The sequence below is a fragment of the Epinephelus fuscoguttatus genome, linkage group LG16, assembly GCF_011397635.1.
Source record: "Epinephelus fuscoguttatus linkage group LG16, E.fuscoguttatus.final_Chr_v1".
Lineage (NCBI taxonomy): Eukaryota > Metazoa > Chordata > Actinopteri > Perciformes > Serranidae > Epinephelus > Epinephelus fuscoguttatus.
In genome coordinates this window covers 16758846-16784111 of record NC_064767.1, presented here as the reverse complement: position 1 = coordinate 16784111, position 25266 = coordinate 16758846, and the positions used below count along the sequence as shown (strand labels likewise).

General features: G+C 40.7%; 1 protein-coding gene across 2 annotated transcripts in view; it reads left to right on the top strand.

Moving 5' to 3' along the window:
• The first annotated feature begins 3931 nt into the window (after positions 1–3931).
• The window catches only part of LOC125903624 (uncharacterized), a 29133-nt gene continuing 7798 nt past the window's right edge, over positions 3932–25266 (top strand). Inside the window, exons 1-5 of one of the 2 annotated variants that reach the window (XM_049600660.1) lie at positions 3932–4251; positions 8387–8472; positions 15099–16215; positions 19389–19546; positions 22975–23155. In XM_049600660.1, coding sequence (XP_049456617.1) covers positions 8413–8472; positions 15099–16215; positions 19389–19546; positions 22975–23155 — 1516 coding nt within the window. In that variant the 5' untranslated portion in view covers positions 3932–4251; positions 8387–8412. Of the gene's footprint in view, positions 4252–8089; positions 8247–8386; positions 8473–15098; positions 16216–19388; positions 19547–22974; positions 23156–25266 lie in introns of those variants that run through there. The other variant, XM_049600659.1, reaches the window with a different exon arrangement.

Below are 25266 nucleotides of genomic sequence, written 5' to 3'. Positions count from 1 at the left end.
TTGAGACAGGAACATAGCACACATGCCAGAGATTAGAAGCTGATCTGATTGGATGAGGCTGGCATTTCTTTTGTACATACCTTTATGATCCAGATCTGCATTATTAAAATTCTTCCAAGCAGTGGTCTTAAACCAGTACAGTTCTGCATGATAAACCCAGCTATGCCATTGTGAAAACCTAACATAGCAGGCCTGAAGGGAGCTGGTGCGGTATACCCCTGGTGTTTCTGATGTAGGCAAAAGGGGTCCTTTGGGGTTAGAGAGAAGAGAAATTGCTTAGATTTTCTCTAATGAACACAGCATAGCTTTAGAGCACACTATTGATTGCACAAATCCCCATGAAACTTGAAACAGTGGCAATCAAATGAAAAGTGACATTGCTGGAAGACTTAGGGTGGACATACTGTACAACATGAGAATTTTAATAGGATTAGCTCAGAATAGACTCCCCTACACATATCTTGAGGCAGGGTGAAAAAAAAACCCATTTCACACTTTCTCTCAGGTACTTTCTCTGGGCTCTCGAACTACAGTGCTCCAGTGAAACTGCAACTTTTTGTGTTTATTTCAAGAGATCTTGGAGGGTCAGTCCAACCATAGAGAAATTTCAAACAGGAATAAAAAGCAGATTTAAAAGGTTGAGGTGGGAGGAGGTGCAAGGATGACTTAAAAAGACTTGGCTCAGCTCGATGCTCTGAAGCTGGATACAACAACTGCAGTGGTCATGTAATTTTCTTCAAAGAACAAACTGTTGTTTGAATGAAATTGACTTGAATGCTAATATACTGGAGGTTACAATGTTCAGTGCACTAAAAGCCAAATTATTTGTATATAAAATCTACAGTCCACTGTTGTAGGTACATATCTACAGTATATGCACCAAACATTGAACATAGTGAATATATTCATCACTGAACTAATTTAATGTTAATTCAAGTTTAAAGATTTCCACTGACTGCACTGGACCACACATCCAGTATAAGCCCCATGTGCGATCATTGCAAGCAGAACCAAGCTGCTCTAATACACATGTTTTGGGAATGTCCAAAATGATCTTATTTTGGCAATTAATATTTAATATGCTTTCCAAAACCACAGATAAGTCTTTAGACCCATCACCCCCTCCTGCTTTTTTGGTGTGGTTACCCAGAATCTGACTTGAAATCACAATAATCTAAATAATTTGTCTTTTGCCATGCTGGTGGCCAGAAGAGAAATGTGGATTAGATGGAAAGATTGTTATCCCTCAACATTTACACAATGGATTTGGGATGTGTTGTGTTTTATTAGGTTGGAGAAGATTAGGTTTACTATCAGTGGGTCAGCAGAGAAGTTCATATTGATATGGCAACCTCTCTTTTGCTGTGTTGATGCTTTGGGCTGTGATAACTTTAAGGCTGATTAAAGTCTTCGGTATAATATGAAACTAAGAGATAAAGCACTGGGGGAAAAATCAGCATTATCTTACTATATAATGACAAAAACTCTGTGTGTGTGTGTCTGTGTGTCTGTTCCACGTTTTTCTCCTCACTGACTTGGTCAATCCATGTGAAATTTGGCACAGTGGTAGAGGGTCATGGGAGGATGCGAATGAAGCAATATTACATCAATTGGCCAAAGGGGGGCGCTATAACAACCGATTGAAATTGCAAACTTTGAATGGGCATATCTCATGCCCCGTATGTTGTAGAGACATGACACTTTGCACAGAGATGCCTCTCCTCATGAGGAACAAATTTGCCTCAAGAACCCATAACTTCCAGGTATATAGATTTCCTACCATTTTGAATTTTTTGAAAAACACTTCAAATCGATCTCTTCCTAGGAAGTTTGACCGATCTGCATGAAACTTGGAGAACATAATCTAGGGACCAATATCTAAAGTTGCCTCTTGGCAAAAGTTGGAAAACTTACTAAAACTGAGCTTCTATAAGGCAATGAATATTGCGGAGGGCGTGGCTCATCACATAAAGGTGTATAACATCTCAAGGGTTTCACCAATCACCACGCAACTTTGTAGGCATATGACCACACATAATCTGAGGGGACCCCTCCATTACTGACCCCATCAAACAAAATGGGGGCACTAGAGAGCTAATTTCTTATCTAGGCCGAACCGCCGTATCAATTTTACTAAACTTGGTAGATATGTAGAACAGGACGCCTCAAGGTGACTGGAGAAATTTAACTCTAATTGGCAACTGGGTGGCGCTGTAACTACAGAAAAATGCTTAAAAATGGCTAAAATGCGACAGATCGCAGTGACTCCCCCTGTGGCTGAATGTTTGTTTTTTTTTCTAATTTTTGGTATGACTAAGTCATGGTATGGTATGCTGTACATAATCACAGAAACTATCAGTGTATCATTCTGTCTGTCCCACGTTTTTCTACTCACTGACGTGGTCAATCTACCGTACTTTCAATAAAGCAATCGTACTATCAAATTCACAAAAGCTCTGTCTGAATACATTGCTCTTCTTAATGGGTTCACTTGACTATTTAATCTGCAATTTCCTCTGACCTGTATCCCAAACACACACCATGTGAAACTGTACGTGAGCAACTGTGCACTCAATGGTTATGGACTAGTTAATAATATTACTATTAATCACTGCTTAGCCTGTTGGGGGTTGCGTGGGGCTGGAGCCTATCCCAGCTGACATTGCACAGGGCTGACACATAGAGACAGACAACCATTCATGCTCACATTCAGACCTACGGCCATTGTAGAGTCACCAATTAACCTGCATGTCTTTGGACTGTGGGAGGAAGCCAGGGTATCCAAAGAAAACCCATGCTGACACGGGGAGAACATGCAAACTCTGCAATAAAATAAACTTCGGTGAAAAAATATGTTTATTCAAGACATGTAATTACACTCCTCGGTTGCTCCAGCATGACTGTATGAAGATGATCAAGTAGCATGGAGATGGTTCAAAAGAGATACCAGGCTATGAAGATAAACAGCACCATGAAACAAAACTGCTGCTATTCATGATAGATTACAAAAAATGATCCCATCAATTCTGCATTACTATAAAATACATACCCATGTTTCCAACTATTTAGAAGTGTTACAGCACATGCCACAGATTAAAAGCTGGAGGTATTTAAGTCATTGATCATCACCTTGCTTCATTCAGTGTTTATATCAGCATAACCACCGGGTCATGAGTAGTGACAGGAGTGAAATATACCTCAATGTTTTTACTGTTTTAGTTGAGTAACTGGGTGATTCATCATCATGACAGTGTAAACTTACTGTACTTTACTGTGCTTTTTAATGCTACCCTACTTTGGGTGCATGGGGAGAAACAATGACTTGAATATTCAGCACTTTTTTCAGCGCTGTACCATATCTAGACGTTTATTTATAGTTTTGCCTTTACTCTTTCTGTCCTTCTGTCCGCATGCATGTCTACCTACTCCCGAGAAAATGTATGTGTCTTTTCAAAGAAGCTTTGGGGGGGACATCTGTGGAAAGTACTGGTTTGAGTAATCACAGGAAAGAGTAAAAGTGGGAGCAAACAGCCTCAGTTTTATTTTATCTATGGGTTTTTTTTCTCTTTGCTGCGTCAGTACGGCAACTGCAGAGCTGTTGAGAGCCTCTGACTCCATTAATAACTTGTGCAGTGGGGACCTCTTATGCAAGGCCTGAAACCTGAGAGCCAGTCACCTGTTCCGCTACCTGAGCCTGGGCTCTGGGGACGGATGGAGGAGAGAAGAAGGGTAGACAGCCTGGCTGAGCTGCCTGCCGGAGGACTTAACTCATATGGACTCAAGGCCTAGGGTGCTGCTGCAAGCTCCAGAGATCCCTGTTGGGTGTTTTTTAACCAGTATAACCAACCCACAGGCGTGTGTAGAGACTGAATTAACTGAGAAATACCAAGATCCAGTGAAGTGTGTCCACCAGAGCTGTTAAAGTTCTACCAAGGACACAGGATCGCGTTCTCTGGCTTGGCAGAGCATATTCAGCTCTTAACGCTCAGACGGCTAACATAAGCTCACAGGGTTATTTGTATAAACATATTGACTCAGTTGATGAGCTGTGCTTTGCTCCTTGATCCCCTGTCAGCTGAGAGGAGTTTCCAGCAGGGCTTGAGAAAAGACCACAGAAAGCTGTCGGCCACCTGATGACTGGCTGGGTGCAGCAGAGTCTGCACTGTGGCCTCTGCTGAAAGAAGTGGATATATCTGCTCCAAAGAGAGAAGCGACAGCTGATGTCCTGGCCCTGACACTCTGCTTTATCAGGTAAGAGGGCTCCACAATATGTGCTGCAAAGGCTGGGTGGTAGATTTTAGAATTACGCTTCTATTTTTTCTCTGTAACAAGTCTGTTTTTAACAGCAGTTATTTCAAACTTGTCTTAAAAATTATAATAAATGTCAGGGTAAGACGTGAGGACACTAAGTGCATTTAAGTCAGAGTTATAAAAACAAATCATATGTTTTAGATACTATGTCCACAATCAATATAATCTACCAAAACCGAGCAGACTTTTCAGCTGTTGCAGATAATTCACACAGTTGCAAATGTTTAAAACACTCATGGTTTGTTTTTGCTGTCTCAGGTGACCATAAATGTTCAGTATCAAATTCAAAAAACTCTTGGGGCCACTAGTATGTTTTCCTACTGTGAATTCACACAGATTATGGCCCATGTGACCACATTCCAGTGACCCACTGTCAGGACTATTACAGCACGCTTGACTCAGTCTGACAAATTGCTCTAATACAGAAACCAGTGTGTAACTGCTGCAGGTAACAACAAGGAGCAGGTACAGTACGTCATCTGTACTATCCGTGATTCACTGACCAATAACACACGTGTGTTAAGAAAGTAATGTGCATCAACAGCATACATATGTCTCCTACGAGAAGCAATTTCAAGTCAGTAGGTTTCTTTGTAGGTAAAATGGACATCATGCAGAGGAATAAATCGTACACAAAAAGTAAAAAAAAAAGAAAAAAAGTGAGGATTATAAGACTAGTCCGTAACAAGAATAACCTCAGCTAACACCAGCACATATGACACATCTGAATACTCGCGTTTTGTCCCAGCGCTCCCTCAATGAGCCACATTTCTGCACTGGCTGTGCTAATGGGTTTATCTCTCATATACCCCACAGCTCTGCAAAGCCTGTCTGCTTCCTAACCAGCTGTAGGTCCCATGGCCTCCCTGTCTGTTCCTGGCAGTGTCAGGAGCACAAAGGTTCACTCAATCACTGGATTCCGTGCATGCAACAATAAGCATATGGTCACATTAGCCAAGTACGAACCCTGTTCGCTCTCTGTGTGCTGTCACTGCGTCTCTCTCACAAGCACACACTCTGTTTCTATTTTCCTCTCCGACATGTCTTGCATATTTTTCTCCGTCTCTCACAGACTCTTTGTTTGCTGTATAAGGTTTACTTTCCAAGAAACAGGCTGGCTATAGTCTATATTTTTATGTCAACAAGATGAAAACCAACAATGTGTCTGTCTCTCAATGCCTGCCCAACTTTGTCTGTGTCTCTCAGCCTCAAGACGTTTTTTTCTGCCAAAGACATAAATCTTTTTAAAAAATGCTCACAAATACATAATTTCAGTTTTTAAAAAAGTTTCAGTTATTTTCTAAAACAGTAGGGCATTGTAGATTTTAGTAAATATATCCCTGACAAGCGTGAATAGTGAATTTATTGTGTTTTAGTCATGTATGCTGACCAGCATGGAAGTAGACTTACATGCATTTATGGCAGCATGAAGGTTTATGTGGGATTGACTCAATAAACTGTAGCTCCCACATCCATTCTGATGAAGGAACATGGGTATCAAGCTTTAGCCACACAGGCAATATTTGTAAGTAGGATTAATTCATATTTGACTTTAGTCCTTTCATGACAATAAAAACCATTTTGAATATCATTATTATTATTATCTATTATGCCTTTCCTTACTGTCTGTCATATACATAATGTTGCAATATGGGACATTCATACACATGGCAAAAGTTTCAAATAATGAGGTAAAAATATGTAAAAGCAATCCCTGCACGCAAAAACATGAGGCTTCAGATCATTCTGAATGCTCTGTTTCCAACATATTTTTCTGCTTTTAAGACAAGCTGATGCTGGCTTGTGATGTATTTCTTTATACAGTCATTTGCTACAGGCATGCTATTGCAAATGTTTGCATTACATAGCCTTCACTGCTACATGTAGCTACATGCTAACATCAGAGGAACATGCAATCTTGTTTGCCAGTGTTGTTAATTTCTCCCTGATTTCAGGTCATATTCTGCTGGGACATGCTGGTAGTGAATATTTAAGATTTATAAGATTTCATTGGTAAATTTTCACAATAGAAACTACCACTATACTCCGTTTTCCAGCTGCAAGTACACTGCTACATATAGCTACATCATACATGCTAACATCAGAGAAACATGCTTCTGGTTCCCGATGTTGTTCATCTCTCCCCGATTTCGAATTGTTGAAAGCTCCGCAATAATCCAATGCTATCATTCCCCCAACTGCAATGATAGAGCAGGGAAACAGTGAGCCTAGAAATGGAAGACCAATCAGAGCAGACTGGGCTTTTTCAGGAGATGGGCTTAAAGAGACAGGTGATAAAATGAAGCGCTTCATACAGACGATGAATACAGGTGTTCCAGTGCAGGCAGTTTGAGGAAAATAAAATGGTTTCCAGTAAAAACCCAAAATACAAGTATTAACCTTAACAAATGAGCATGATAAGTCTCATTTAACAACGTATATTGTTTATTCATGCATTCTTTATCATGTTACCACGACTTAAACATTTTTTAAAAAGGTGAGTTAAAAAGTTGGGAGAGAAAACGGGAGTGAATTTGTATTCCTACACATACGATACTATAACATGCCTTTTTTAATGAGGTGTTGGGCTACTACAGCTTCAATACTACTACACAGATATTTGACAAGTCTGCAGCAGTCTACCAGAAGGATCAACACCATTCTTCAAAAGATATTCCTTCATTACAACAAAGGCGTTATCTAGAGCTGTTTCCCGAATGCGTTGAGTTAGGTTGAGATCTGGTGACTGTGAAGGCCATACAGCAGCATAATTGTCATCATTTTCATAAACAATACAGCGAGCCCTTTTGTTATGTTTCCCTGCTCATTTATTCAGGTTTGTCCTTCATACAACAATATGGAAAAACCTACACACTCATACAGTCTATGCACATATATACATGCACAATTACCTATATACACAGGAGTATCCATCTGCATTTCTCTCACACACTGCAGTGTTCACACCAGCTGTTTGATGTTAAAGAATATCCCTCTCTAGTTAAAAGACTTGTGTCACCCTCTGCCTCCATTGTTTCACTGCTCATTCTAGTTATTTCGTTTAATTCCCCATTTTAAGCCATATGTCCTTCAGGCTCCTTTCCTCCCGCACAAACAAACTCCTAACCAACCCTCTTTTGTTGAGTGCAACATTAAAAAAATGTTATTCCCCCAATTACACTTGCTGGCTGGGCAAAAATAAATCAAAGGAAAAATGGGGTGAAACTGTGAATGTATAAACTTCTATTTCAGTGTGGTTGTTCGAGCCAGCATTCCCATCCCATGTGACTCACCTCAAAGTGGAACACACAGGGTAAACATAATTACTTCCCTTGTATTATATGAACTGTCCCATTCATGCAAACATATTAACAGGCAACCGACATGGCTTCAATTTGTGGGGTCTCACCGTGACATTGTGTAACACAGAATGGATGCTCTGCACGCTTGACAGATTTGTTTAGAGTAAATTATGCCTCCATTTGTTACAATCTCAGTTTTATTAACTGTTAGGGCTACATTGGGCTTTAAACCAGCTGAATTGAGAGCAGTGCACTTGGTGTATCATGATTAAAAAACTGAATTACACTCAGTGGTGAATAAAATGAGTCGATAAACCCCTTCCTATGCCTTCTGAAACAATAGGCCTAAACATTTAAGCTATTGTTTGGTGTTAAGGAATAATCAAAAATGTGCCAGGCAAGCAAAGGCAGATAACTATGTTAAGAGAGTCGTCATCAGCTGAGCTGAGCAGCAGAGAGCCAGAGAAAGAGAGAGATTGATTTTTCTTTTCAGTGCTGATGGGTGGGAATGAACATGGCTCTAAGCACGGAATAAATGATGGAAAGATAAAGTGAAGTGAATAATGCGATATTGAAGTATTACCAGAAAGACTTTTTTCAGTGACAGGATAGCTGTACTTTTGTGATGAGTAGGTAAGTCTGATAATTGTGTTTCAAGTTGCCTTTGAAGTGGACTTCCCTTTTATGTCATGTGGTGTGTGCAGCCTAGTTAAAATCAGAAGCTGCAGTGATCTAATGTACAATAAATTCCCTTCTCTGCTTTGAACCAACAGATGAGAAAATAGAAGACAGCTGGTCGATGTCAGTGGGTTTCCGCAGTCAGAGATTCCCAAGTTTATCGACACCTAACATCAATGAGGTAAACAGCACTGGGTGTACCTGTCTGTTTACCCAATGTCTTATGACCTGGAAAGTTACTTAACACTGTTTCTGCAAATACACTGCTGCACTGTCATTGTGTACCTACGCTGTTTGTTACTTGAAGATGCAAATGGTGTTTGCCTGAAGAAAGAAAACATACAGTGAAATAAAAATCTAATTTTTATGTTTTCTGGGAAAGCTTGTTCAGTAGATTTTAAAATGATTGTTATTGTGGATGTCTGAGCCAGAGCAATATGACAGTCATCACTGTCAACCAAAAACACATAGGCTATTCTGTGCACACCCCATATGGAGTGACATTAACGAGGCATTGACAAACTGGAATAACCACCTTGCAGTCAAGTTGCAGTTACAGTTTCTATTCATGTCTGTAAAAACATGGATGCTTAACACAATCGACCAGCCCTTTCTCATTCCGAAGTTATTGAATACCGTATGATACGCGGCCGGGTGGCATCAATATGTAACGCAGCCAGACGTAACCGTTTGCATTGTTATGATATACCATGGAACAGCGGGAATGGCACCTTTTGTAGTGGTATGGTAAGCCACTGATGGCAAGTTCTGCCTTTTACATGCATTGTCTATTTTCAGAATACACTTCCATTTTCACATGAAATGTAAAATTTGTATACAGGCAAAAAGAACAGGATTTGGCTTTACAATCTTATGGGAAGCAAACACCAGCGTCCCGGTGAAAGTTGGTGGTTGTTATACCTATCCACCACCCCTCCTACCAGCCCTACTGGGACTTACGCCACCTTAACTTTCATTGTTGTACCACTGTGTTTCCCCCTGATGACGCAGGGTGCCATTAAACAATAATGATGACCGGCTATGTATGCCGACGTCAGAGCACTGCTTTTTTCATTGGTGTCTGACCCCAAAAGTCACCTACCAATGGCCAGATTTCAACGACTTTGGAGTGAGTGCGGGTTGAATATTAGGAGCTGCAAAGTCCTTATAGTATCCTTATATGTGTCCAACAAAGCCTGGACTTTCACACGGGAGGCTAGTGTTTACTTCAAGAATGCTAACCAAGATGGGGTTTTTTAAACCAAAGCGTGCACTTTTGTTGACATCCTAGTGTTGTTAGCATGTCCTGGAATGTCAATAGCAGAAGCAGAGAGATACCTAGTGAATAATATGCAGATGTAAAAGTCCACTGACAAAGCTGCAACATGCAACAGTTTGGGATGAGAACATGTTGAATGAAAACAGTTTCAAGGTGGGCACCCAAAATTAGTGCCATCAATTCAGTATCTGACCAAATGTCTCTCCTTCTGTTCCTGAGCTATGGCAATATGTTGAGCAATGGCCATAAAAGTGCTTTTGCGAAATACTATGATGTCACAATGATGCTGATCTTTGATCTTTTGGATAAAAAAATGTCATCACTTCATCATTTTACTCTATAGACATGATTGGTATATGAATTCTTGAGCTTTGGCCAAAAACATGTATTGTGAGGTGACAGTGACTTTCACCTTTGACCTTTGATCACCAAATTCTCATCTGTTCATTCTGGAGTCCAAGTGGACGTTTGTGCCAAATTTGAAGAAATTTCCTCAAGGTGTTTCAAGATATAACACCTGGAAGAATGTGACAGACAAGGTCACAGTGACCTTGACCTTTCACTTATCATTTTAACACTGAGTGAATGGATGTTTTTGCCAAAATTTGGGAAATTCCCTCCTGCATTCTTCAGATATCACATTAAGGAGAATGGGACGAACAACTAGAAAACATAATGACTCCAGCCACAATTATTGCTGGCGCAGAGGCATAAAAATGTTTATAAAGCATGCGCATTATATGCACACTTGCTTTAGTAGGTCTAAGTCAGATACACATCTTACTAAAGCATCCGCATGCTCTAAGTCAGTTGTTTTATGTGCACTTCCATAAGACACACACACACATGTTAGCAACGACGACACCATTCCCCTGCCCCATGGCACTTCAGTACTCAGGTAACTGAGATTTAATGAAGTAAAAGAAGGTCTCACAAAACAGCATCCTTTCTCAGATTATATTCCACATCATAATGGACTTCATTTATATAACACATTTCTTTACAAGGTTAAAAAATGCTTTACAGAAAAAAAGACAGACAAAAAAAAAAGATAAAATAAAATATGTACAACAGAGGGGTCATAAAAACATCAAAACAGGAGGATGAATTCAAGTTTAAAAAATATATAAAAATAGCCAGTGAGGGATGATAAAACCCAGCAGCATATTAAATAGCCATAAATACTTTCATGTACAAGAAAGTTCTAACAGGGGATTTAAAAGATGCTAATGATGTAGCCTGTGTGACCTCAGTTTGCAGGGTGTTTGGGGGGTCTAATAGCAAAAGCCCAGATCATGTTTGGTCACAAGCCGAGATCTAGGAAAAACTACAATAGCAGAGATTAATTCAGTTAAAATCACTTTTTCCACCTTAGATAAAAACAGTCATTTATAAATTGGTCAGTAATTACTGATCCAGATTAGGGTGTTTTGGTAGCAGTTGAATAATTACATGCTTAGAAACATTTGTAAAGATGCCAGAAGTCGGATAACTAGTAATAATTAATAAAATAAAAGGACAACAGTGAGAAATACCTCTTTAAAAACTTTGTTGGGATAATGTCTAAAACACAGGTAGAGGATGTCATATGAGAAACAGAGTTACTAAGTGCTGAAATGTTGAGTTGAAAGAAACAAGATCATTGTTGAATGTGGGTAGATGTTGGGGATCAGGTGAAATTTGACACTGAATGCTCCCTATCTTCTGAATAAAGTGAGCACAAAAATGTCTCTGTCCAATCATTACCACGTACAAGATCTGAATTGGTTGGTCCATTGAGAGCAGAGCTCATTACTTTAAATAGGACTTTGGGGTTATGGTTATTGGATATTAGATATTCTGTCTGAAATATATGCTGATCTTGCCTCTTTCACTGCTCCCTGTTAGTTTGCTGTATATTCTTTGAGAGCGTTGTGGAAAAATTGCAGACTTTATCAACTTCATTTGTGTTCCAATTTTCTGCACGGTTGTTTCAGGCATCACGTGTGATCATTTGGCCAAAGCAGGGTGTTTGACTAGCTCTCTGATTTTCATTGGAGGAATGTGGTCAAGAATGGGAAGACAGTAAGTGTTGTAAGAGGTTAATTGTTACTGTTTATCTAGAGATTCGGATAGATAGATAGATAGATAGATAGATAGATAGATAAGCAGATAAGCAGGAAGTGAGGATTTGTAGCTTCATTATTCGTGACATCTTGGGTACCTCAGTGTGGTACTAGATTTCATCATTACTGAAGATGAGGCCTAGAATGGTTGTGTCATCTATGTGTTTAATTGTTTTTACCTCTGGCTGTATAAGAATAATGAACAAAGCTACCGTGATGTCACCTATTGATGTTGGAGACACTTCTGAAGCCTCGAGTTTGGTACTTTGGTCATTGTCATCTTGTTTTTTTGGAGCTAGTGACCATGTTTAGTAGCCTGGAAATCCAGACTCAAATCTGGAGAGATTTTGAGTCTGGCCCTCACCGATACACCCTTCCTACCCAAGAGGCGGCACTAACTGAGGCATATTAAATGCCGCCGCACGCAATTGGATAGCAGAGCAAAAAACAAGGTGATGTATTCATTGCACTAAGCCCCATTGGTTTGCCAACGAGTGGGGCTAACTGATATGCTTTTGCCATATCCCGTCGGTAAAACGGCAAAAATGTTCTTCCTGGAAGCGAAGGCTTCCAGGGCAATCTTCTGTTCCTCTCTCAAGGAAAAAGATAAGTGTAGTTGGTTTAGCGTTTCTTCCAAAGCTAAACTGAATGGACGTGGTCCTTCGGCAGCTGCCATCTTGGCTGTTTACTTTTCGACTCCTACGGCTGTCCTCATCATGTCCTCATCATGTTACACCCGCCCAGAGCACATCTGTCAGATAGACTGATGTGACTGGGCCGATGGTGATTCACCGGGCTCTGCTTGTCGGGACCAGATCCCCGTGCAGAGAAAATTTGAATTTGCTAGGGGCGGGGCATCTGGATTTCCAGGTTACATGTTTCGGCGAGAAGTTGGAGGTTGGAGATGTGGAGGAGCGAGGGGTGGATCTGACTTACAGACTGTAGTGACGCCTTGCAGGCCGCCTGTCGCTTAAGTGGCCAGGGCCTTGAATATGTGTAACGTTAAGCCTTAATAAAATATAAACAGGTGAAGAATATAACGAATGTTGAAATTAGCCATAGAGATGAAAACCATTTTTTGTAGGTTGTAAACATGTTTATTTGTGCTGTAAAAAAATGAGTTAAACATGGGGGTCGATGGGGATTGACCCGAGTCAGTCTCAGGTGGTCATTCAAGGAACTGACTTTTCTGGCATTTCCACAGTGGCTTCATTTTTCAGCCCTGGATGCTGCAGCTTGGTCAGAGTAGAGGTGAAAATTAAAGTGTTTTTTTCCAGCTTATCTCAATACTGAAAAACAGAAACTGACCTATAATATGAGGATTTCTTCGGAAATTTGCTTGGGTAGGGGGACAGCATCTCTAGCACTAAAGCATGTGTGCCCTTGAGTAAAGCATGCATGTGAAAATGAAGCCTGCAGATTGGAAACAGTGTGCGTTGCAAGTGCTGCTGGCAGATCTGAACAGATGTTTTGAGAAGTCGTGGAGGAGTGTGCATATTTATGCTTACCTTCTGTCTATATTGACTATTTGATATATAATGTATTCATATTTATTCAGGGTGGCATAGTGATGCAGTGGTTAGCACTGTCACCTTACAGGTTCCTGGTTTGTACAGGGGGAGCCCTTCTGTGCAGAGTTTGCATGTTCTTGCCGTGTCAGGGTGGGTTTGCTCTAGATATTCTGCCTTCCGTCCAGAGACATGCAGACTAGAATAACTGGTAACTCTAAACTGGCTGTAGATGTGAAAGTGAGCATGAAAGGTTGTCGGTCTCCATGTGTCAGCCCTGTGATAGTGTGGTGACCTGACCAGGGTGTAATGTGCCTCGCATCCAGTGTCAGCTGGGATAGGCTCCAGCCTCCCATGACCCTCAACAGGATACATGGTTAAAGAAAATGAACACTTAATGACATTGTTCACATTCTGTCTCCACTGGTTATCTGCTAACTGCATCCCGTTGTCCCTGCTGTGACAATAAAGTTAAATCTGATCTGAACGCCATGCATTTTTAAAACACCTGAGATTCCAACTGAATTAGAGACCGTTTTCCAACTATATTATTCAAAAAAATATAATTTCCTCAATTTCAATAGCTTGTTATTCTACTCTGATGTATGCCTGCTGTTTAAAATCATTCATGAACTCACACCGTCTACTTTTAGAGGATGCCTGGCCTATCTCATCAGTGGCAGTGGGACCAGAGCATCAGTGACCGGGTACAGAAAGACAGCTTTTGGTCAATATGCCTTCCCTGTTAAAGTAGTGAGGAAGTGGAATTCCATACCCACAATCATTAGAGACTCAGAAAGCATTACAGTGATTACAACCGACCTTAAGCTCTGGCTAAAGTCAGCACAATAGTGTCATCTCCAGTGACTGCTCTGTAATCATCACATTCATCATACTGATTTTATTCCTCACGCTGATGGACTTTTATGCATTGTGCTGTCTTATGTGGTGTATCTGCTGTTCTGTTGCTGATGTTTTTATGCCTACCTGCTCAGGGACAACAGATGCAAATTAGCTGATAGCTAACTCTGGTGCAATTACTTTTAATTGCGTGCTGTCCCTGTAAAAATAAACAAACAAACAAACAAACAAAAAGTGTACTTAAAGCGGCTGTGTGCTTTACTAAAGCATGCGTGCGACTTATACAGTGCACACTAGCTTTTTAAAAATTGCATCAATGTCACCTCCTTCACTCCATGTCTGAATATGTCACAGAATACTGTCTCCTCCATAATTATATGTTGTTTGATCTCTGATATAATGAGGTGATGTCTTCAGATTGCCATTACCACGGTTAACAATAACACTCAAACAAGAGACAAAATTATTCATTAAGCAAAATTATATTTGTGTAAAACTCTCCTGACATTTGGGTCTTGGGAATGTGAGCCAACACAAGAGCTGTTTGAGGAAGATTTGTAATTGTTTGCCCTTCAAACAGAGAGAAAGAAAAATGTTCACCGGCAAGGTATCTTGGGTACAAAAGCAGCAGGATAGAAGGTATAATTCCAGAATACTCTATAGCCGACAATGTGAACAGAGTTTGCTGGATTTTTTAAACTGATTTTTTTTTAAAAAAAAATAGAAATATTGGGAGAGACTGGTAGTGTTTTTGTTTTTGTTTTTTCAAAAGACAAATCTTGATTGTTCATTTTAAATGTCATGGCTAATTTGTCCCCAAGTGCTGCCCATCAAGTTACACATTGTCATAGCAACAGAAGTAGATCAAGAAACAAGTCGGGCAGAAAATAAGTCCCTCCAACCACATCACAGCGCTTAATATCTTTTGAATTTGTCGCCTTTCTTGGTTTAATTTGACTTACACAGTCTCTCAGTTTGCAGAGGAGTAAATTGCGCACTTTGGTCACAACTCTGATATGAAGCTCTCTTTTTCCTTTTCTCTCTCTTTTCGCAGGCCTCAAGTAAGGATGGCACTGCTTCACTGCACAGGAATGTCCTGTCATGGGGTGTGTGGTGGGGGCAAGAGGAGAAGGAGAGTGCATCTCTTAGAGCAATAACACACTCTGCCTCCGCTCAGACTGCAGATAGCAGATTTTACAGGGGAGTTTCCAACCTGTCCAGGGTTGCGAGTGTCCCAGATGTGGTGGAACGGTGGCCAAAGTCAGCATTTTCCTCCATCACCATCGCAGCCCAGAGGATTTTGCCGTCACCACAGGACCCCGTGTATCCATCCTCTCCAGCACAGCCTGTGACGGCATCAACTCCACTGAAACTACCGGAAAGTTTTGAAGGAAGAGCCTCATCCATACCCACGGGCACAATGAGAGTGTCAAACTCCCAAACGGACGTGTGCAGACAGAATCTTTCTGTCTTGAAGCCAAATGAGTTCAGACAGGCCTTCTCACCAGCTGATGGATTGGCAGTGAGAGATCAAGGGAAGAGGAAAGTACAACTTGTACAACGCAGACTGAACTGCACAGAGAGCAACAGAAAGCTGGACACGATAGGTGGCTCGTTAATGAACCTGTCCTCACAGCCTTCCTTCCGGTCTTGTATCCATCTTGAGGTGCCACTGAGGTCCACTAGCTCTGTTTTGTTTTTGGACAAGTCACTTTCCATTTCCCTTGTGGAACTAGAGGAAAGAAGAGCAGGTCAACCCCCTTTGTACAGGTCTACCTTGTCTGTTCGCCTCAGTGTCTCATCCTGCCTCAGATCCTCCACAGATAACAAACCAAGCAAAATAAATGAGGGTTACGGGAGACCCAGAGCGGCCATGTTGGGGCGAAACAAGCGCAGTGGCCAAGAGAGTGGTTCGGATCAGTGCAGCAGAAGCCCTCTATCAAAGCACAGGGGCCACAAGGTCGAGCAAATAGCACCCGCTCATGGTGTTAACAGCAAGGCTGATGATTCAGGCACACAGCGCCACAGCACTACTTTGGGATTATTGTCATTCAGAGGGCCAAGCCCCTCAAACACAAAGGCTGGCAGGCAGAAGGGGAATGCAGATGAGGCAGCCTTCCCTATCCGTAGCAATTTCAGGCACAGGCAGCACACGTCCAATATTGGCCCAGGTATGAATTTTATCCCCTTGCTTCAGAAGTGAGAATCTAAAGTACCTTTTGCGATTGATCTGTGTATTCCTTTCAGTGGCCCGTATATTCTTAAGCTATTTTAGATAAGATCACATTTCCAAGGTGTAACAGCAAGCTGAATGCGGTGCCAAGGTGGTCTTAGAGGCTGGAAAGTCTTTTTTTTTCCCAATCTGCCTCTCTTTTGATTTATACCTCATGCATTGTTAATAGACCACACCCACCCACCACACTGCTCCTACTGTACATTCATATTGTTCCCATATAAATCCCAACTGGTACACACAGAATCAGCCTGACTACAGATATAAATAAAGAACAAACACTTTCATTTATCCTCCCCTGACTTCCAACACTTCAATATAAAAATCTTAAATAATGAACTGCTGTATATATTAAGAGTGGGCTGACTAGACTGAATTTGCATGATTTTAAACAGTCTTTCTCCAGGTCTCTTGGTACAGAAGTGAGGATAGGATCGAGGTTATATGAGGGCTGTATTAAGAACTATAATTTGGTTTATGCCACTGTGGAGCTTCCGGTTTAATTGTTGTGGCAGACTGTCTTCGGGGTGATATAAATGGGAAGTAACACATGATACTAGTCCCAAAGCAACAGAATTGGATGTTACACTGCAGGTTTGGGCCTCTACGAGGTAGCTGATTAATTCATTTATGCCATTTTAACAGAGTAGTTCAACATTTTGGGAAATATGCTTATTTGCTTTCTTCCTGAGTTAGATGAGGACGTCGACATTACTCTCATGTCTGCATGCTAAGTATGAAGCTGCAGCCAGCAGCTGTAACCTTACCTTAGCTTAGTTGAGGCCGAGAGGCTGTCTGTAAATAGTGTGTTGGTCACAGGGAGACAGAGATCTGTGTGGGTACATGAGACCCTTAAAAAGAGGGTGGATCACAGGGAGTACCACCAGTTGGTCCAGGAGCTTCTCTTCCATGATTGCTGTTTCCAGGCATATTTTAGGATGACTCTGGGGCAGTTTGACAACCTGCTGACTATCGTCGGAACGTATAGTAGCGGTATCCAGCAACCACTACCACCAGTTTCTCCTCCATTGTTTACCAACTGCAAACTTGTGACCACCACAGAAGGCCCGCCTCTGGGGAAAAAGATGACTAAAAAAGAAATGACGTGGGGCGTTTTTCCACTGAGTTTCAATTCCAGGAGTTCAGAGTGCTCGGGCAAAAATGTGAGGCATGTAGAGCACAGAAACGCAAGGCACATCGTAACGCAAAAAAAACAGAGCTTGATTCTCATTAAAAACAATTACAAAGCTGCCTATAGGTGCTGAAACACGTTCTGTGCGATCAGGGCCTTAAGTTGGGGACTACCTGACTTAGCTTCTGCTGGTTGCCTGGAAATCTCACACAAGAAAGGACTGCACCTGACTAAGATAGTCTGGCTGTTTCCCCTGTTTACATTCTTTAAGCTAGGCTAAGCTAAAGGCTGCTGGCTGTAGCTTTGTATTAAATGGATAGACATGAGAAAGGTATCAATTATTGCATCCACAAGAAAATATATAATAAAAGTAAATATAATAGTATATCCAAAAATAGTACTATCCAAATTGTCAAAACCATTTCTTTAATATCAGGGTTTAGAAACCTAATCACCAGAATAAATGTTGGCATTTTACATTTCTGCAAACTACGTATAGGTTACATATGCACATTATTATGTATGGGATACATTTAAACTTCATTTCAATAATGCTGTGGTTAAAGTGTGGTTAGCTTGGGCACACAAACTACTTGGCAGTGGATAGGAAAAGATCATGTTTTGGCTTTAAATACTTTTTGGTGGCCCCACTGGATAGGCAGCGATGTCTCATTAAAAAATCCTTTTTAATGACACTGTTGCTGATGGAAGCACAGCATTGACACGGCAAAAAACAACTTCTTTTCATGGCACTATCCCAGCAGAAAACACAGTGACAGGTTACTAAAAAAAACACCTATGTTTGGTGGCTAGAAAGCCAGTTCTGTTGTTTGTTGGTCTTGAACAGTGATCTGCAGCTTGGCAGTTGTCTCAGTGTCACACCATCTATCTTGACCTACACATCCCAAAGACAAAGTCATCTGAAACATACAATTCAACCTTTCTGTAGTTGGCCAAAACATACAATGGCAACATTTTCTTCTAGCAACTGGGCAGGTTTACTGTAGCAGCACAGGTAAGCTGAATTAATTAATATTGATAAGTACAGTAAATCTACTGTACCTTATGTACAGTGAGTAGACTCATACCGTGCCGGCATTCGCAGCCACAATGACAAAAGAAAAAAAGAGTGATGTCACTGCCTGAAGCAGTTTTACCTGCCTGCCTCCCCTGTTACTTTGGCTGTCTCAAGAAAAACAACTGCAACACGACACTTTTTAATAATTAAAGCCCTCTCTACACTCATTATTTATTTTCTGCATCATCCCATACCCTCATGCGTTTTCTTCTTTAAACTTCTGTTCTTCTCACTGGGCACTTCATTTAGTCCGGTGCCTGAAGGGCAAGACATATCCTGTAGCAATAACTTGACCGGCGACATTACATTTTTGCGTGTGCTTCGTGGACCATGTAATGATGCTCTTCCTACGTGCCACATGGTCATGGCAGGGAATTCTGTGGAGATATGTATTCCACAGAAGGTAGAGGAATGGGGTTACGGGTGCAGGATGGATGCACTGTCATCTTTTGCATTATTCATAGGCCACACTCATGTTCCCTCTGGGTTTTTTCTCGGTATGAGTTGTGGGGGTAGTGTGTGTTTGTGTGTGTGTGTAAGGGTCAGTGTGAGGTCTGTTCATTTTCCTGCTTTCTGCAGATCATAAAAGCTCGGATAGAACTCGAGAACATTGCGCAAATTGTGCTATAACTGAGTGTAAGAGGAAGAATACAGTCTTCTGAATTACATTCACTCTATGTCTTTTATATAACATCAAATTGTAACAAACTGCATCACAAACTGCACAAACACACATCTATTTCAAATTATTTCTCCCTGTGAAAGTTACCAACCTTGTTCTTTGCTCTCCAATCCACTTTTTACTTTTTCTACTTTTGTTTCCTTTCTTTTGTCTTTGGGAATGATGTGACTTTCCGATTTAAAGTTTACAGCCGTTTCACTTCTCTCTGTGTCTCTCAAGTGGACTCCAGAACTTGGAGCAAGCAAGCTGGGAGAGAAAAGACAGAGGAACAACAACATGACTCTTCCTCGGAGCCTCAACATGTCTCGGATCAGACCTGTCATTCCCAACTTAAGGCCAATTCTCTGGAAGGCACACCCAAGACTCTCAGCCTCAAAGTAGGAGCCACAGTTCAAATAATATCTACCTATACTAATGCAAAATAGGAACAAGCTAGAGGCGCTCCAAGGGAAACCTAACACTGAGCTTGAACGTTCGTCATAGACCTTGGAAGAAGCAGTTTGACAAAAATATTCTTGTGACAAGTCACACATTGTCTGCAGCTTGTGGCCACCTCATGGCTTTTATTAACAGATTAAGTTTGCTAGGTTGTCATGGAGATGGACATAATTCAAGCCTGTCATGGTATATTTGGTGGACAATATATTGTTTAAGAGATAATTGCTATACACTATAGTATTGTCATTTAAAGACCATTTTATACCACTGATATAACATCAGAATAACATAATAATGCAAGTACACCTGAATAGGAATGGTGAAAAAATGTTTTAAATATCCAAGACCTAAATAACCAGAAATTACAGCAAAATTTTGCAAAATGTCTTTTTGGTTTGTTTTTTCGCTTTTTTTTTTTCTTTGTTTTATTTTATTTTGGTTTATTTTGGATTGCTTTGCTTTGGTTGGGTTCAATTGGATTCAGCTGGATTTGCATTTTTTGTTTTTTTTCTGTTCGTTTGACTTAGACACTGAAAAAAATACATAGGAGTTGCTCCCAAGTTTTATAAATGGTTGGAAAAACCCTGCTGTTTATTCTGGTGGAGTGTTGGCTGAAATGTTGCTGACATTCTTACATAGACAAACACGTATGTAAACCTAATGGACAATGTTGTACACTATATGGACATGACCTCGATAATTATGCTGACTTCGTCCATAACATAAATATCATGACCGGCCTAGTCATCAAGGGACATGAGTAGACTACTTATTACAGGATAGCATGTGATATGTGGTAGCAGTTAACTCAATCACCTGAATAAATGTTGGCAGTATACGTTTCTGCAAACCACAGAACCACAGATGTTACATTTGCACATTAATACGAAGCAGATACATTGAAACAACACTGTGGTTTTTATGTGGTCAGGTTTAGGAAAAGAAAAAACAATCTGGTTTGGTTATGGTTAGGAAAAAAAAACACGTTTTGGCTTAAAAAACCCAATGAGGGTGGCACTAACCCAACTGAAAACACAGCAACGTCTTGATAAAAAACAAACCGTTTTTCATGGCACTATCCCAGCAGGTACGCAGTAATGACTTTGTAGAAAACAATCACCTTTCATGGCACTATGCCCAGTGGATACCGAGCGATGACTTGCTAAAAAGCAACTGGATTTGTTATTTTTTGGGCTCAAACAGTGGTCTGTAATGGTCTGCAGTTTGGCAAGGAGAGGGTTTGGCAGGTGTCTCACCATCTACCACGCCATCAGCTTCTGAATGACAAAGTCAGTTCATATATTATGTAACTTCAGAAATGTCCATGATACACATGAATCAAATTAAATCAAATCAAATGTATTTATAAAGCATATTTAAAAACAACCAGAGTTGACCAAAGTGCTGAACAGTAAAATAAAATGTGTAAAATAACATAACATGGTAACAGCAAAACGTAAGAGAAATAACAAACCAAAAACATGCACATATAAACAAGTAAAAAACAAAAGAAAGCACAGAATAGTATGATCTGAAAATAAAATATGAAAGATAAAAGACAAACCTTAAGGACAATCAAAGGTCTTAGAAAACATGTGGGTGTGAGGCTTAGATTTAAACCTGTCTACAGAAGCGGAGCACTTAATTGATCGCAGTTGCCCCTTAGTCTCAATCGTAGGACTGCCAGCAGGAACTGGTCTTAGGATCTGAGAGATGGGTTGGAAGTGGGGCAGAGGAGCTCAGAGATGTACTTCGGTGCCAGGCCATGTATGGCTTTAGGAAAACATACATGTCACATATTTGTGGTTTGCAAAAATAAACAACATTTTCTTGTGGTGATTGGGCTGCAGAGGTTGTAACCTGTCTCTCTTTAGCAGTTGCCCATGGCATTGAGAACAACTCAAACATGTTATTACTCCACACATTCTTCTCCCTTGTCAAAACCTGCTGCCTACATCCCCCACAATGCCACTCAAGTGCAGCCGGAGACACTTGTGTGTTATGCTAGTTGCAGCTAAATTAGCCTTGAGCTGCTAGTCTCAAGCAGAGATGAGCAGCGTGCTACAGAGGTCTGGTAACCTCCCGTCTCTCTCTACCTTCACACCCCCAGATGTTTTTCATTTTTAAACTTTTAGTCTTCAAACCCAACTGGCAATTTATCAGATTTTGCACAGTTCCTCCCGAAGCCACAAAAGGCTTTATACAACTTTTTTTTTTTTCACAGTAGTACTCTCCAAGACCTGTAAACAGACTTTGATGTGTAAATTCTTGAGAGTTCACCTTAAAGTGGAGCTTGTGCTAAGATATTTTTTGTTGTCAAGCCCTGACCATTTTTTAACTGTTTCATATATGCATAAGGCTACAATACAATATCACAATAAACAAGTAGTTTAGTTCGTTATTCCTTCTGAGAGCATTTTCGGAGACTGTGTCAGCTCTAACAAGGAGATTATTTCACGCAGGTTCAAGCTAAAAATGAATAAAAGTCCACGGTGGCAAATTGATTTGCGATTGTCTACTTGTTCCACCGCTTTTGATCTATCAAAGTTAGGAAGTATCAAAGAATGAGCGAAGCCGCAGAGGATGCAAATACAACAAATAACGGTTCTACAAAGTACACAGACAAGACTGACAACATAAAGGTCAGTTATGTGGTTAAGGAAATAACAGGAATAGCTGCTTGGTGTTATACATGGTTCAGCCGCACTGATCAGATGTGGAAAAGTGCAGTGTCGGTGCCATATGGAACCTTTAGACCCCCGGGAATGATGTATTAGACTATTTCAATTAAGGTTCCTCACAGAGAATCTTAATGTGTTTACTCTTGGAATAAACATTATCACAACAGAAGCGGCATCTCTTGAGGGGTGATTTTTACACTTGGAGGGATTTTTGCTTTAGTTGGTGTTTGACACAGCCTCTGCCAAGTGGAGGGGGGAGGAAAAAATCTTTTAATGATTTCAGGGTTTTCCATCTTTTTTTCTTTCCGTCTTCCTCTTTTAATTGAATTTTCGTTTTCCTTTCTACCCAGTTAATGTAACAAGTTTTATCTCAGCCTTGTGAGAGGTAAAGATCCAGTGAGGTTTCTAAAGGATTCAGATTCCCCTCTGAGTAAAGCTCTCTTACCTTTATCCCCCTTAAAGCTGAGCATAGTATTACCATGTTGCCTATACCTCTCAGCTATTACGAGGCTGCGAGGAGGATTTTCCAAGGTTAAGGAATAGATTACAGATATGTTTCGAATGGATTCTACTCCAGTGAAGATTTTTTTCCCTTTCTCTTTCCACAGGATTAGTGTCTATGAGTTCTACTGTGTTCTTCCCACCAACAAGCAGCTCACTGTACATATCCCTCTCCCCCGCCCCAGGAGGCTCTGGAGCTCTTCAGGCCAGACTTCATCAGCCGATCTCAGGGTCGGGTGAGGAGGTTGGAGCAGAGGGCTAGGAGAAGGAAATCGCTGCAGAACTCCAATCCAGACCTGGTGCAGGGCCTCAGGGAGGATCGAAGCAAGCAAAAGAGGAACTGCACCACCCCAGATCCACTTAGTGGTAAGTGCAGCTGAGTAACCTAGAAAAATACAATTTCATCTCCCTGCCCAGCCATCAGAAGGTTTCTGTTCTGCTGCCAGACCACCCGTGATGTCAGCAGTAGCCGCCAGCTGGAGATCATATGTAGAAGTGAAAGTGTGACATTCAACCTATTGTGACGACAGCAAGCAATTCACAGTCTAGCACTTGAGATGGTCTCCCAGGAGCCAGTGCAGTGCAGGCCCTCGTCTTCTACATTCATCTTGTTCCCCATCTGTCGTTACATCACTTCTGCAGGGACTAACACATTCATCAAATCCACGGATGAAGGCTACTTCAGTGGGTGTATAGTTTTCTGGGGAGAAGGAGCCCCACACATACACTGGGAAACAACTAAACACGGAAGTTGTAGTTATGCCATATTGATCTGTTTCTCAAATAATTCATGTTCAACCCAACAACCTCAGCTGATGTGGGAAAAAGCTGTGATTTGACATGCTATTCTCCTCAGATTGCCGTGGCAATTATCCAACTTTGCTCTCTGCTGGCCATTATCTAGTATTGCAGATCAGTTGGAGCATTTTTTCCTCTGAAACTCTGTATGCAGAGAATACACACAAGTTGAGACTAAAAGTGTCTAGAATATAAATGTGATGTTCTCTTTTCTATTTGCTCCAACTTTTGCTTATCCAACACAAAACTGGTTTGCGCCCAGGAATTAAACAAGGTCAAATACCACAAACAAGCATTTGTCATATGGAAGAAAAGAGAACATCTTATATATAAACTCACAAATACAGAAAAAAATGAAATTAGAGCACAGAGGCACACCGAAATGAAGAACTTGGGGCCAGACATGATGGAAAGCCTTGGTCATTAACAGGGATTCGGGACCCCTAGGGGTCTTCAGAGTTACTGCAGGGGGGCTGCCAAATTACTGTTTGATAATTTTTTGAAAGTTTTTTTTTTCTTTTCAAAAATTCAAACATTAACACAGATCCAAAAATACTTTGCCTTTTGCATCAACTTATCTTTGTGAAAGTGGAGTTTCCTTCCTCACCTACCTGAAAAGCAAATACAGGTCAAGACTGCAGTCTGAGGCTGATATGGCCCTTTGCCTGACACCCTCCATCTGCCCAGTTTAATATGCAATGCAACTTTATAAGGTATATGAAGTAGGAGGTTCCCACTCCATTTCTCTTACAGCTCTCTCTCTTTTAGACCTCTGATGTAAAGGACATTAAAAAACATATTTCTATGCAAAATGCCTGGGTTAAACAAGCTTTCATCCAAGATTGGTATGATTTGAATAGTCTGCCTACAGATAATTTATACAGTATTTGTACCATTTCAACAGCTTACTGATTGTGATTCAACAATTCAGCTGTTTCTCTTTATCCTGTGGATTAGAGGTGTCAAACATATGGCCTGCAGGCTAGAGCTGGACTACCAAATGGTCCAATTTGGCCCACTGGATGACTCTGCACACCTAATATCGATGTACTTGTAAAGACTAAAAGGGGTCAAGAGCAAGTGTTAGTAGACTAATTCATGTAAGATGCAGCTTCAGAGGCTTTTCCTCTCTGACCAGAATACAGCTCTCTGACACGACAATCAATATTTAGTGTGTTTATATTTAAAGATATTTTAAAGATTGTGCAAAACTGTCAGTCAGCAGCTTCAATACAAACAAATCTGTATCAGACCTCTATCTTAAAACAATACTGGTGGAGCCAGTGGCGTAAGTTAGTTACAATGGGCCCCAGTGCACGCTAGCTATCATGCACATACCGTCCTGTCACATGATCAGAGACTTGACATTGGAGAACACCAACATAAATATTTCTCAGCAATCATCATTGCATATCAGAAAATATAAAAGAAAATATGAAATTTATTAATTGAATTTAACAATTTTAATAGTTGATTTACAGTTGTAGAACAAGCATATTTTTTGTTATAGATGCTAATAACAAATAAACATGATGGAGGCTTTGCCTTTTTCAAGGGCATATATAGCAAATGGCACTGCTTTTAATTTAATGAGAGTTCTTCTGTGAAAGCATTTACTTTTTCAAGGTGGCAGTCAATCATTCTCCACCCAACACATTGCTGGAGGGCCCACTCTACAA